This window comes from Falco rusticolus, chromosome 4 (genome assembly GCF_015220075.1).
Source record: "Falco rusticolus isolate bFalRus1 chromosome 4, bFalRus1.pri, whole genome shotgun sequence".
In the NCBI taxonomy this organism is placed as follows: Eukaryota; Metazoa; Chordata; class Aves; order Falconiformes; family Falconidae; genus Falco; species Falco rusticolus.
Window position 1 is genome coordinate 91,795,974 of NC_051190.1, and position 14,717 is coordinate 91,810,690.

Here is a 14,717-nt window from a genome sequence, read left to right on the forward strand (position 1 = left end):
TTCACGTTGAAAATCATGCAGATAAGGATAATGTTAATACCACTTGATACAATGAACCATAAACAGAAGAAAAAAACGAATGAAACTTGATTATTTTTTTTTCTTTCTCTGTTTGAATGTTTGAATTGGCTTGTAGTGCCAGCCAATTTCTCTCATTCTTCTTGCTTTGAAACCCTGGGATTCTTTGCTAAAAAAAAAGTTGCTTCATTAAAAAAACACATATGCCTAAGGACTCCGTACTTTGAAATATGCTTACACACTTACATGCACATGCCATACTCCTGCTTTTAACCTTTTTTATTTTAACAAAATGATTTCCCGTGTGAACTTCAGAAACGGTAGTATATACAAACACCCCCAAAAATAAAATGCTATTTAGAGCCTAACTGCAAGAACAGAAGTGTTGAACGTAGCAGTGTTTTTGTTTTGTGACATAAATATTAAATTATTCCTTTTCGTTTTCAATATAGGTGCTTCAAAAACTGGGAAAAGCAGATGAAACAAAAGATGAACAGTTTGAAGAATATGTTCAAAATTTCAAACGTCAAGAGGTCAGTCACTTTTTCAGTTTCTTTAATTGTGTCTTAAGAAGAATGCAGTATATTTGAACTTGCTGATTTTAAAGAAGTTGTTACAGCGTACAACTGTTCTTTTTACAGGGCTATAAGGTTTTGTTCTGCTGTTTCCAAAAATAAAGAACAATTGGTTTGTGCAAGCAGAGGTCTAAGAAATGTGCTCATAATAAAAGGACATATTGTAATTGAATATAACACCATCATGCTCAAACCACTTGAGATCAGCAGTGACAGCACATTTTCAACAGCGTAACTGAGAACAGAACCCAGCCCCAATTAAATGCAGTTTTGTAGTTGCCTTCTTGCAAAGAGATATATTTCCTTGGTTTCGTTTTGCGTATTATTTTCATCAGTGGTATATAATAATATCAGTTTTAGAAAAAGTGAATAAGTTAATAGTTTCAGACTGCTGTGTGTTTTTATGCTCCCCGTTGGTGTAGGGGGCTGTGGTGGCAGTGCTGGTGAAGCACTACTGTGGAGCAGTGCTCAATTACTCTTATTGTAAATACAACACACGAAAATGAAGGTGCCCCAAAGAGTTAGTGATCTACTCCCAATGCAATCTTAATTCTAGCCTCAATTACTCCTTGCTTTGTTGGACAGACTTTTGGGCTCCAAGGTGGTTAATTGTGACCATTTATATAGTAGCTTTCTCATATAAATTAATACCATGAGTTGCATTAATGCTACCAAGAAAACTGTCTTTTTATGTAAGTATCAGCTGAGGTATCTGTCATCTGTGAGCTATCATTTAGAGCACATATACAAAGACACTGGAGGGTGAAGTGAACAACTCCCACGCATTTTACACAATGTAAAAATTGCCTCGTGTCAGTGCTTGCAATTCCTGCCCTGAATCAGTCCTATCTAGCACATGCACTTCTGTCAGTTCCATGTAAACACAAACCTTGCATCCTGACTGCTGGGACACTTATCAACTCTTTTGCATCTTATAGTCACTTAGCCTTTATTTTACTCTCTCAGTGTAGAAGGGAAGGAGGTTTTAGGAGCTACTTGGTTGTTGTGTAGATCTTTGTTCTTTCCCAAAGATGAAAATGATAGGAAGTAAATGAATCTATTTCTCTGAGAAGGGTGGTTCCTCCCTTAGATTTCTTGAGATCAGGAAGGCAGTGGGATTTAATAGGCCTGAAGAAGCACTCAGAATCTTTGAAACCCTGCAAAGACATTATATTTTCCCTTTTCTTCCCCTTCCTCTTTTCCAAGTGCGCTAGGGTATCAATGGAGCATTTCTTTCTTCTTCATTGTCCTTACGTTGCTGCTTATCCTTGCTGTCAGTCCCAGCTGTTTGCACAGCTAGTGACTGTTATTAGAAATAAGGCGCATCTGTATAGTTCTTACTGGGTGCAGACGGAGAAGCTAGAGCATCCCCATGAAGAAACAGTTTTGTGGGATTTTTTTTTTTAGCTAAAAATTCTGAGTGAAATTTAAAAGAGAGAGATGAAAGAGTAAAAAAAATCTTTTTAAGCAAAATTATGTCTCAAGTGTTTGCTTTTTCTGTCCTTCACCAAGAATTTTCCTTTCAGCTGGAATTCTTGCTAATGGCTAAGGAGGATCTTAGCATTGCTTACTTCTTATTTTCTCCTCTTTTGATGTAGTAACAAACAGTCAAGGACTCTGCAGGAACTGTATGATGCTAAATCTGGATGAGAATGTGATTTAGGGCCAGGGGAGGAGTTGGGTGGGGAGGAGTAAGTGCAGAGGGACCTAGGATTCCCTTGAAGGGCACATTCAGATTAGGCTAAGCCCGCTGGCTCACCAAGTGAGAGAGACTGTACGTTTATTAAACTAAACACATGTGCTTGCTGAGCTTGCTCTGAAAGAGTTCTGTTGTGCTCAATTCTTCAAATAAAAAAAAATAAAAAAAGGAAAAAATGCTGCAAAAGCACTTTCTGCCATGTTCACCAATGAGAAGCATATAAGTTGCTTAAATTGTCTTAGTTTTGTCCATGCTTTGATCTACAACTTACTAGCAACGCAAAGATACAAAGCATTACAATGTACATCTGAATTATCTCTCTTACTGATTAATACCTTGTAGAATTGCTGTCTTCTGTGAACTCAGGCAGCCATCCCTTCTTGGTTTACATTCAGTCCAGCTTTCAAGATTTTCTCTGCAACTCTAGACCTTTTAGAAAAAGAAAAACCTGAATTTTAGGTATTAAAAAATAAGAAGTCAGTCTGGGTGATTGATCCTTGTGCTGAGGTCCACCCCAGACTGTCAATGTGGGTCATTGCAAACAGAATCGCCCCAGTTAAAGGCTGTCCCATCTTTTGCAGTACGCTCCAGGGTTATTTGTGGTGGTTGCTGACCTAACAAGGCGTTTCTATGGCAGAGGCAGTTTGATAGAAGGTCCAAACTTTACTTTGATTCTTGCAGTCTCACTTAACAGTGCTCTGGCTGTTCCCCGGCCATCTCACCTACCTAGATTTGCTTCTGAGTACTGTCCCTTCAGTTCTGTCTCTTTGTAAGTTGTTTGTAGCTGCTGGTGCCATGCAGGCTCTGGCGATCCTGGTAAGCTGAAAGCTGTGAAAATAGTCTGTTTCTCTTGTTTCTCTACATTATTGAGCCTGCAACATTTGGGAGGTCAACTGGTCTGAAGTATAGAATGATCTTTTTATTAACACTCTCCAAAGATAATAACTGAGGACTCCCAGTTGAGCTCAGGGCAAGGGTAGAGAAAGGAAAGAGAAAGAGTGTAGCGCTCATCACCCAGGACACAGATAACTGAAAAACTGAAATCTTAACATGCTGTTCCTTGCCTGAATAATAGAATGGGTAGCAGGTATGTACCAAACTCAGCAGAAGGCTATGTATAAGGATACATCCAGCAGATCTATCCATAGGAAAAGCTCATTTAGGGTCCCCAGTGATGCGTTCCCATCTCTTTCTAAATACAGCTGGGTAAGGGCCCCTTCTGGACTTGAATTATCCACAGATGAATTACCCAGATGAATCACCATGGAGAAACTGAGTCATTCCATGCTGGAGAGAACAGAGCACAGTAGCTTTGCAGAGCCTCAGGGCTTTCCCTATCAGAAGCAGTAAGCTGCTGCAGCTGAAACCAACAGTAAAAACACTTAGATTTTAAACAGTGAATACAGCTGTTTTCACCTTCCACTTTAAGTTGTAAAATGAAAATTGCCACTCTAAATCAAAACTTGTTGGACAAACAAAATCTATATAAACTCATATATGACATAGTATGACACAGATTTTCAGTGTATTGCAAGAAATTTCTTGAGGCTTAAACATTTCTCTCTGCACAGCTAATTGGGGATGTGCTCAGCCTCTTAATTGACCCTGAAGTTCAGAGAGGGTATAAAAAAGACACATCTTGCATATTTCTGTTGACTGTGAAAATATCATCTAGTCCATCGGGGATTTACCTGAAATTTCTTCTCTATTCTGTTATTCAGTCAACTGCATCTTACACTTTTTTTGACAGGAAGTAACAATTGCCTTATCCCCAAGTATATTTTGATGACTCACAGTGCTTGCTTCATTTCTGTAAGAGACCAATATTCTATTTTATGTCTATGCATATCTATGTCTCGTTATTTTTCCATGTGTAGTTATGGGACTTCTTTTATTTTACGGGCTACAGTTAAAATACATTTTTAGTGTTTAAAACCATTAACATTATGTATTGTATATGTACACACAGAGATATAGCAATTGCTACTACAAAAGCAGCTGCCATGATATTGTCAGAATAAGGCAAAATGTCGAGCACTGTTGTTGCTAGTTTATAGAATTAGGTAAAAATGAAGAGCCTTTTTTTTGCTCTTATTAAGTGGGCAGAACCTGCCCCTGTAGACTGCTTTACTCGGTGTGCCTTGCAGTAAAAGCTGCTCCTTGGGTGTAATTGTTAGGGGTCCTGAACAGGTTTATCTTAGCCAGACCTCCATTTCACACAAGCATGCTTAGCTACCTTACAGCTGTGGCATGGCATTGTCTTAAAGTTGCTCTGTGAGACAATGTTTATTGAAGTGCTCTTTTTGTATCAGATGTGCCACTGATTCCTTAAAATCTATTAATGAATTAAGATACGCAAGGTGAGATTCACCACCTACACGCAGGTACTTCATGTGCTTCATGGTGTCCCACCTGTCCTGCTGCTGTGGCTCCGTACAGAAGCATATGGCTTTGGCCACAGTCCTGTATTGTACCCACTGGATCTGTGGCCCTCTCGAGCACCCCATGGCCTCTTCAGCCACAACAGGTGCAGGTGTTTTGGCGGCTGAACCCTACCCCTGGAGAGCGATACAGTTCCAGATTGCGAAGCCTGAATGTGGGTATCTTTGAGTTTGGTCTTCCCAGACACTTGTGCAGAACTGGGCAGTGTCATCTGGATGGCCAAGATAGAAACCCATCAGTTCCCTGGGGGCATCTGTGGGCCTTAATGGCTCTGATTGGCCCCGCTTGGACCCCTAACCCTGCACATGGACCTAGGAGTCCCATTTTAGCTCAGCTCTGGGCACACAGTCCCTCCCTAATCCATGTCATAGGCTGGTCCCCATGCCTCTGGGACTTGTGCTTCAGCTGCATCTCCTGCTGCTCCCATCTGGATCTCCCAGACAGACCCTTGACCTGGTTCAAACCCTTGCTAAGTTGAGGGGTATTAGTGAAGCCTTTTTTACTAGCCCCTGGCTCTGCCTGCTTGGCTCAGACCCTGCAGGACAGCAGCCACCAGCGAGGGCATGGCCTGCATTGGGGTCTCTCGTGGTTCCTGGAACAGCCCCATGGAGCTGAGTAGCTGCTTGTGAGGGTTGTGAGTCAGTTGTCTAAATGTTGGCATCTGTTGCCACTTGCAAGGTCCTAGTGTGTTCTCCTTGGCTTCCAACAAAGCTGACAAGTCCCTTAAGAGCAGTTGTTTGCCATTTGTGGATGTATCACAAATGGCACGAAACAGCTATGCTGAGTGAATGGTTTTGACTATAGGATTTTCTTAATCACCCTCATGATTCCATAGGTTGCATTGAAGAAACATCCATTGGCCCTAAGATGAGGAGAGGCACCCAACTCATGTAGACAGTGATAGGTGTCTTAATTTGGAGTTGAACAAAGGACACGATGAAGAAGGGGAGCTTCAATATGTATTATAATCATGCAAAATTCAATCTGTGCTCTGCAACATCTTCTTTTCTCTGGAAATTATTAGGTATCACATGTATCTATTTCACCATCTTTAAACCTACCATGTGTCCTCCACTTAGATGCCCTTATTTTACTGTCTTGTGCATGAACTTGAGATGGAGAAAAGAATCCAAGCAATAAACAAAAAGTGCAAGCTTTAAAATTACTGTGAATGCGAGACACTATTTCTCCTTAGCTGATATTCAGAATTCCTTGGTTGTCTGTGGACACTTCTACTAAACTGCAGGGGATTCTTGATACTTGTTAAGCTGCAACATATTGTTGGTTCGATACACTCCTTTGTTAAACAAAGGTAATGCCAAATGCTATCTCCCTGATAGTGACTCTGAAGTGAACTGGATGCAGGAAAACACAATCTAGACTAGTGGGAGGGAGCTTTTGTTCTGCAAGCCAATAAAGGTTTGCATTCAGGGGGACTGCATCTGCATCTTTTCAGGAGTAGTCCCAAAGTGTACTTCAGACACTGGATGACCACTAGGCTAGATACAAGCAATACAATGCGAAAAGTATTTGGGGAGCTATAGGAGGGGTTTCTCTGCTTATTACCATTTCATCCTGAAACTTAGGTTTAAGAATTATCTTATGTCTGAGGGACCGTTTTTCCTAAGACAAGAAGAAATGTAGTGTACCATTAAATCTCATCTCACCCTCATTAATTTCCAGTTAGGCAGGAGGCCCAGGAAGGTGAGGCCCTCTGTTTTATGCCACAAAACTATCTCTGCAGGAACAGCCCAGATCCATCCTAGCTAATTCTTCATTTCAAACGAGAGAGCAGCTGATCTGATGTTTTGCTTTTTTGATTCTGCCTATTGATTGCTCCAAATCTAAAAGTCTAAACTGTTGTCACACTGGGCTGGTTTTCATTGCCCCTTGGATATAAACTGTTATGCCTCTGCAGCTTTAGTAACTGTGCTAATCGTTTTTTCCCAGGCAGTGCAGTTGAATGATCAAGTTGTTTCCAATTGGTTTTAAAGCAGACTGGCACATGTTTCTTCAGGAGCCCTTTGGGATAATTGACCCTGGGGATAGGTGACATAGCCCAGCTCTGGGTTTTAACACGTGGATTGAATGTCATGCAGTTCACAACAAACAGTTCTGGACGGTTTTCTACCAGACCTGTTAGTATATAGCTTATATATGTTATTTTAGAATATAGCTATGGATATGCAGCTATTGGCATAAACAAAGGCCAACTACATGTTCAGAAAGCCTAGCTCACCGTTTAGGATGTATAGATTACTTTTAGTCATAGACATGTATATTCTGCACCTGCTGGCTTTGCACACCCCAAATTTTCGTTAGAACTATTAGTCTGGGCCCTACTATGAGGACGTGAGTATGCTCGTAGGAACACGTAATAGATATCAAGGTGGGATCCTAGCTTGGGGAGAGAGAGGTTTAGCTGTCAGGCAAGAAGGTTGGAATTTCGTTTAAGGAGGGTACCAAGTATTTTCTGTTCAGTCCTCATCTGAAAGAGAGACCATTGGTTCAGTAAAAGGGTTAGTTAAGCATCACTGCAGGCACAGGGCTTTCTCACCTGGCTACTAGGAGTCACTACTAACCTAAGGCAGAGCTTTCTGGTTCTTACCTTCAGAGTTTCATGCTTTTGGATTAGTTCAAATTGTCTGAGGAGCCTGTTTGATTTGATGCATTCAACTCATCATGTTACTTAATAATTAGAATGATCAAATTCTTACTCTTGAGCCTTACTAGTGGCTGGGCCACAGATTTGGTGCTGTCCTGGTAGGTACCGGGGTGCTAAAAACCTGTATGTTTCCAGAGAAGGTGGCAAAGCCAACTTTTTTCAAGTGATGCACCAGACAAATAATTCAAAACCCAGGTATCTTACAGCTTGTAGAAAGAGGAAAGAAGAAATGTATTTCTTTAAGGAAAAGATTCTAAAATTTGGGAGACAGTTCTAGGAACTATAAGGAGACTGAGAAATGGTAAAATAGGGTACACTGGTATGCAGATATATTTCATATTGAATTATGGATTTGTCCCAATAGCCACTTACGTTGTTAAGCTTCCCTTAATGCAAAAGTCCTTCGCATTCATACTTCTGAGTTGTCCTAAACAACCTACCAGTAAATACTACCTAAAGTATTTGCAAACAGAGAGATGGTGCTGCTTTACATTGTGGCTAATTGCACATTACAATAAAGAATGTCTTCCAGGTGATACAGAAGATGCTTTCTTTTGAGCTATTTCCCTGATGTCTTAGCAATGGAATGACAAAATTCCAGTATCAGTATTAATAATTATCTGGTTTGCATTTCTATGGGGCAGGTTATTAATTAACCTATGCTCCAGGTTCAGCATTGACAGTGTTCTTGACTCTCACTAGAGCAGAATTATTTATGTGTTTTTAGTATCAAGCACATGCTGTTCTGACCTTTCCTGTAAAGATGTATTGTGTTTACATCCTGTGTGTGACATGATAGAAAAATCAAACTCTTCTGTTCTGCCTGGAAAGCTGCGAATAAATGATGCCTTGCAAATAGGTCATCCAATTCCAGCTTTCGGGGAGGCAAGATAGCCTTTAATTTCTGAGTGGAAGCAACGATTTTTCTAAGGCATCAGGAAGCAAAAGCTGGTACGACACAAACCATGCTTTCTATGGTTTTAATCATCAAGTTTTTGTGGGTTCTTCGTCTTAATTCCAGTGCTAAGATATGCTTAAATACTGTTCTTTGAAAAGAAAGCCAAAACTAAACATATTGAAGAATCAGTAGTACTGAAAAGGCTTAATGCTGCTGTAGAGGTGTGTAAGAGCTGTGGCTGTAGATGACAAGATCCTGAAACACTGAGCCTCCTTATCTCACTGGGTGCACGTGCCTGTACTGGCTACATAATACTGTAATAAGACCAGAGAGTAGAAAAGAGGATCTGACAGCGACACTGTGTGCTACAGAGTTCAGAATAACATGTTGTTTGCGACATCTCTGTGAAGAGCTGGGTCAGTTTTCCTAATAACAGATGATGGTTTGGGTTGTTAGCATGCCTCCCTTGCTCTCATGTGCAGTTTAACAGGATTGTCTGAGAGATTTTTGGTGATTTGTATGTTGGGTTCGACCAGGTGAGCTGAAAGCACTAGTTTCTGGTGCTGGAGTCCAGTGAGAGCATGCCTGCTGTTAAACAACCCGATTGTGCAAAGCTTGCTATTAAATATGCTACTGAGATTTCTTTCTGGAGTTTTCTTGAGTTTTATGAAACTCTTACTCACTTTGTTGCCTCCTGTAGAACAAATAAAAGAAATTTTGAAATGACAAAGGAAGCATCAGTGCTCTCTTGGGAAATCTTATTTCAGAGGAGTGCAACATCTGCAAAATGACACCTACTTTTCATTCTCCTTCAAGAAGCTGCACCTCAATTAACGAAATTGATGGCTTTAATGAAGATACTTGGAGCAGTGGTTTCAGAGCCACCAGATGCTTTGATAGACCAGAAAGGAGAAAGAATGTATTAATAAACATCAAGAAGGAACAATATTAAAAGATGTGGCAATGTTTACAACAGTGCTTTTAAAAACCTGTATGTCACAGTTTGCAAGATGTGAAGAGCCAGCTGTGCAGTATTTTCATCCTGTGAATATTAATTAGCCTGTTAGATAGTTAAAGTGCATCCTTCTTCACTAACAGTGAGTTTACTGTAGCAAATTGTGTAGACCAGAGTTATGTTTTGCAGAATTTACAGTGCTGAGGACTTTTGAAGGCAAATTTTTATTTCTGGTATTTTATAGAAAGGTCTAATTCTGTTGCCGTTGAAACTGAGATATTATCTCTCAAACTCAGTGGGAGCTGGCCCTTGCCCACATATGCTTTAATGTCATGTGACATACATTTGCTGATGAGGGAAAATTCGTATACCTCTATGCTGCTTAGATATTTCAGTGGTTTGTGACCTGTTAATAACGTAGACTGAGGGAGATGCATGTTACTATTTTTCTTTTGAATGAATTGTCAGAATTTGTAACAGCATATATCACAAAATATTTGCATCCTGTTTTATTACTTTGAATTTTTCTTATACGTTTTCCTGAGCAGCAGTTGCTGATGATGCAGGATGCTAACCAGCCACAATAGCTCTCATAGTAGTTTAGGGTACCAGTCGTAAAACTACACAGCAGTACAGGTATAAACATAGTGTTTGGGCAACGTTTGTCCTTGACACACCATTTAGTCCTAGTGACAGAACAGCACGTGTATGAGTAAATACAGACCTTTTCCTGGTCATAAGGACAGCTAACAGGGCCTTCCAGCTCTGGTTTGCTGCTCATCAAACATCAGAAATTCTTTAATAACTAAAAACTGTTATTGTATGGGTATGTGTTCAGCTGGACTGTGATGAAGAATCAAGTTGCTGTATCTGCTGCTACTCTTCACCGCAAGTGCTCAGGCCAAAGAAGATATGAATTGGAAAGACAATTTCTGTACCTTCCTGTGACTTCTCAGAGTACCAGGGATCCTCCCAGGATGAGCCTAGCCTGCATATAACAGGAACTTCTTTTTTCTTCTGCATGTTTACAGATACTCTTCTTCAGATCTGAGAGTGAGACATCCTGCCCCCAGGTTCAATCTCCTTTCCTCTCTGGTGGTGTTGTTCACTTTATGCCTTGCTCTGCATAAAGCAGGCAACTTCTGTCATCTCGCTGCCTCCCATTCCAGCACAGAAAGCAGCAGACAAAAAGTCAGCTTCTGAAGTGTGTTAGGATGCCTCCATGTTATGTAAGAAGATAAAATGTGTTGTTATGAGGCATTAGGGTAGTACTTTTTACTAAACAGTGTGAAGATGTACATGTATGTGATTTCTTCAGGGACACAACATCAAGCTGCCACTACTTTCAGATCTTTCTGTTGTGTTCTAAGTAAATAATATTAATGTCTGAGGTTTAATCCACTGATTACTCAGCCTGTGCCTGTCTGACCCCTGCTTTGACATGCAACTTTGATCCCGAAGCAAGGGAAGAGTTTGCCTTTCCTTGGAGTGTTGAATATGGTCCCAAACCATTGGTGGGCTGTGTGCTCTTGCTGTCACTCAGCATCTTCTCAGATATCACCCTTGTGGTCAGAAATCAGTTCCTGTGCTCAGAATTATTTAGGTTCAGAAAGGAGTTTCACTTCAGATCAAATCAGTATAAAAGCAACCTTCTGTTTGTTGACTCTGTAAAGTGAATTCTGTCTGCTCTCAAAGCCCACTCAGGCATTTTTACTGTTTGTGAGACTTTAAAACAGTTCCTCTCTTCTTACAGTGCATTGCAGTTTGGGGGTTTCTGATGCAGTTCTAAAGGCCTTCAGTTCCCTGCAGGGAGCTGGGAGAGGCAAGGGAGTTTGGTGGATATAATCTTCGTTGCAATGTGTATACTGGTGAGGCAAGTGAGTATTTTTTAAGAACTACCATTTGGATTTAAAATGGCTGCAGGTAGATGGATTCTAAGCCCCACAGGTCCCTTTCAAGCTGAATTTCTTAGGATCCTCTGCGTCTGAATGCTATGAGCATCACTGTCACTGATCGCAAATCCTTTACTGACATCAGAAGTCCTTTGACTTAAGTGGTGTTATAACAGCTTATACCGGTTGAGACTCTGCCTTCTAAAGTATTTACACATGCATCCTTTCAGGTTCTGACTTTCACATAAAAAATATGAGAGAAACTCCAAAACAGCTGATTTTTTCCATATGGCGTAGCTGTATGTGAGAAAATGTGACTGCAAGCTGATATTCCTGTAGTTTCCAGCTGCTTAAATAAATAATTTGAAGGCTATGGGAACTGATAAATAGGGAGCATTTCCAAAATCTTCAGGCTATTAAAGGTGTCCTGGACAGCAGCTTTTTAGCAATAAAGTATGTGCTATAGTGTAGCATGGATTTTATTGCAAATCATAGGAAGGATGTGAAGTCCAACTTGTGATACAATCAGAGATAAAGCAATCCTTTTTGGTTTATCTAGTCTGCATTTTTCAAAGACTGTTGTATAAGATAAAGAAAGATCATTTTGATGTATTTGCCAAAGAAATATTGAGATTTCACAGCAGACTGCAAGGTGCACTGCCAGGCTAAACAAAATAACTAATGCTATTGGTTTTAGTAGTTATTTGCTTGCATAATATTAAAATGTTAAAATACTTGGAAATCTACAAAAGTAGTAAGCCTCTTACATAAGATCATGAATTTTCTGCAAGTCTAGAGTGGCCCTCTTTGAGTGGTTTCCAGTGGAGGTGCACTGTTCTTGGTTATACTTCCTTGTGTTTGAGGTTAGGACATTGGCCAGGCTGACTTGAACTGGACCTGGGCTGTAAAATATACCTCTCTGTTTTTGGCTGGATTTCTTCCCTGTGCAGATGACTGATAAAATAAACACAGACATTTTAGCCTAGAGAGGACACTATGCATAGCATCTTGGCCAGGCCACCTTTTCTGTATAAACCTCTGCATGCTTGCAACATGTGGCACAATTCATCAGATAGCTCCTGAAATTGCTTTTTGCTCTTAAGTTTGACATACTGTATGCATGTTTTAAGGCATAAAATATAACTGAAATGTGTTTTTAATAACATAACTGAAATGTATTTTCACTTCCTTACTTTTTTTTTTTTGCTTTTTTTTCTTTTCCAGGCAGAGGGTTCCAGGCTCCAGAGAGAGCTCAGAGGATATTTAGCAGCCATCAAAGGTGCCTTTTAAATTTTACATCACATTTTCATAAAGCAAATTTATTTTTAAATTGAGACAAGTAGGCTTGTTTAAGGTATACAAAGACAAATACACGTAATACTGCTTTTGTCATTAGTAGTCCACACTTCTGCTTTGGATCCAGCACAGGCTCTGTAGCCTGTTCCTAGGGATTCTGCACCTTCAGTGTCAACTTGTGTGTACGGTCTTGCATGCATGGCTCATCGCTGACTGTCTTCCATGTGCAGGACCTCTGTGTAGATTCTCATGTTGCATGCATTTTGAGCACCCACAAAATCTACACATCTTGTTACTTACCTTTGCAAATGCTAGAATATGAAATACCCCATACAAGGCAAGGAATTGCTTAATCTGCAACATTTCCAAATATTACTGGTTGGATGATGATCTCCCTCCAAAACCAAAGTCTCTGTGATTATGTGATTTCTCATGTATTTCTGACTGCTCAATCCATTTTTTGAAAAATTTAAAAATCAAATGTGATCTCTTTCGAGACTACATTGAAAATCCAAGTAGCAAAAGCTCACTGGCCAGCACTTAAATATCAGAGAGTAAGTAAACAGCTATTGAAATCCTGCTGGACATTTGTAAATCCAGCACACTCAACTTAGCATCATATGCAGAGCATTCTCTTTCTCATGCTGCTTCTCTTTGGAGGAGTTGGAGGCCAGGTGCTAAAGGGAAGGGAATTAGAGTTGGTGACTGACAGAGGGACACTAATGGGGGGTGGGGGTGGGGTGGGTGGTGATAAATGTATAAATACATATATGTATGTGTATATATTTTTAACCTGGCTCAGGTCCAGTAGGAAAAATGTTAAAAATGAATATGAACATCCCTGGAAATCAGTGTCATAATAAAGCTTCAGCAGCTGTTGACAGGCAGGCAAGAAAGATGGTTTTGATGGGAATTGTAAAACGGGGAGCAAAGCAGTAGCTTAATGTCTTTGACCATCTATTCTTTACTGGTGGGTTTGGCAAGGAGAATCCGGTATGAGACAAAAGATATTTTGCCTTGTAGGGATTTGCACAATGTCTTTTGTTCTTAGAGGAAATTTCAGCATCAGTCATTTTTGGGAACCCATTGGATGCTGATTTTACTTCCTTATTTTTCAGTCATCACTTCCCCACACACATTATCAGATGGATACTCAGAAGCAGCGTGATGAGGCTGTTTGTTGGCCAGATGGTTTTTCTGTCATGTAGGCTGACTGTTTACACGATGCTTTGATTTCCGTGTTGGTGACAACAGTCCTCCTCTCCATCTTTAATTTTCTTTCTCTCTCTTTTTCTCTTCTTTTCTTAACACTGTGCATTTGAGGTCCTTTTGCAGGTTTACTGTCTAGTGGGCTACTCTTTGCATCATTTTGTTTTTAACCTGGTGTGAAATTTGTCACTGTGCAAGTTTTGCCTTTTTAGTTATGCTTTTCTGTACAGCATCTTTCTCTTGTTGCAGCCTCTAAGTCCGTATCTGAAAATAATTTGGACTTTCTTACTGAGAATGAAAAGTGTTTGCTAACACCTTGCTATCTTCACGTCTTAAAAAAGACCCAGTGATAAGCAGCTTGCAAAAGCCTTAAAAATGTTGTTCTCCAAAGCCAACAAGACACCAGTGGGCATCCTTGGTACACATTTTGGCATACCTTCGTGCTGTGGAGTGAGAGGACACCCCGAGACAGTAGTCTACAATACACAGCTCTCTGGGGCTTTCCTAAAGCTGACTAGCTCAGCAGTGGCAAAGACCTTTCCAGATTTTGAATGGCAAAAGCAGATCCAGCAACAGGTACAGTCTCTTTGTTGCTACTCTTCAAAGGACTGCCATCATTAAAAGATTTTGGGGTGGCTGTGCACAAAAGCATGGGAACCCCCATATTTAGCACTGGAGTGGGATTTCTGCACCTAGGACATTTGAACCTTGTAGTCATGCTGTCATCAAGGGGCTCATTTTGCAGGGAAAAAGATTGATCATGTAATTGGAAAATAATGCACTTGACATCCTTGTACTCTCACAGGTGTGAGAAAAGCAGTTCATTTTAAAGGGTTTCAGGAGATGGCAAGATAGCAAACTTAAACCAAAAGCATTTTATGAAGCTGGTATGTTGCGAACTCCAGTAATAAGTTTTACTGCGTAACTTTTGAGTGACTGGATATTGGGAGTTGGAAGTACAAGATCTGGGCACAATTTAAGCAAGGAATGGTCAATTGAGCCTTTGTATGACGCTATGTCTGTTCATTTTAACATACTTGATAGTCTGAAGTTTAGTATCACACATTC

General features: G+C 40.3%; 1 protein-coding gene across 14 annotated transcripts in view; it reads left to right on the forward strand.

Moving 5' to 3' along the window:
- Positions 1-14,717, forward strand: part of AMPH (amphiphysin) — a 120,792-nt gene that overhangs the window by 55,531 nt on the left and 50,544 nt on the right. For all 14 annotated transcript variants that reach the window (XM_037386516.1, XM_037386519.1, XM_037386518.1 and 11 more), the window contains exons 2-3: positions 471-551; positions 12,369-12,423. In XM_037386516.1, the coding sequence (XP_037242413.1) occupies positions 471-551; positions 12,369-12,423 (136 nt within the window). The remainder of the gene's footprint in view (positions 1-470; positions 552-12,368; positions 12,424-14,717) is intronic.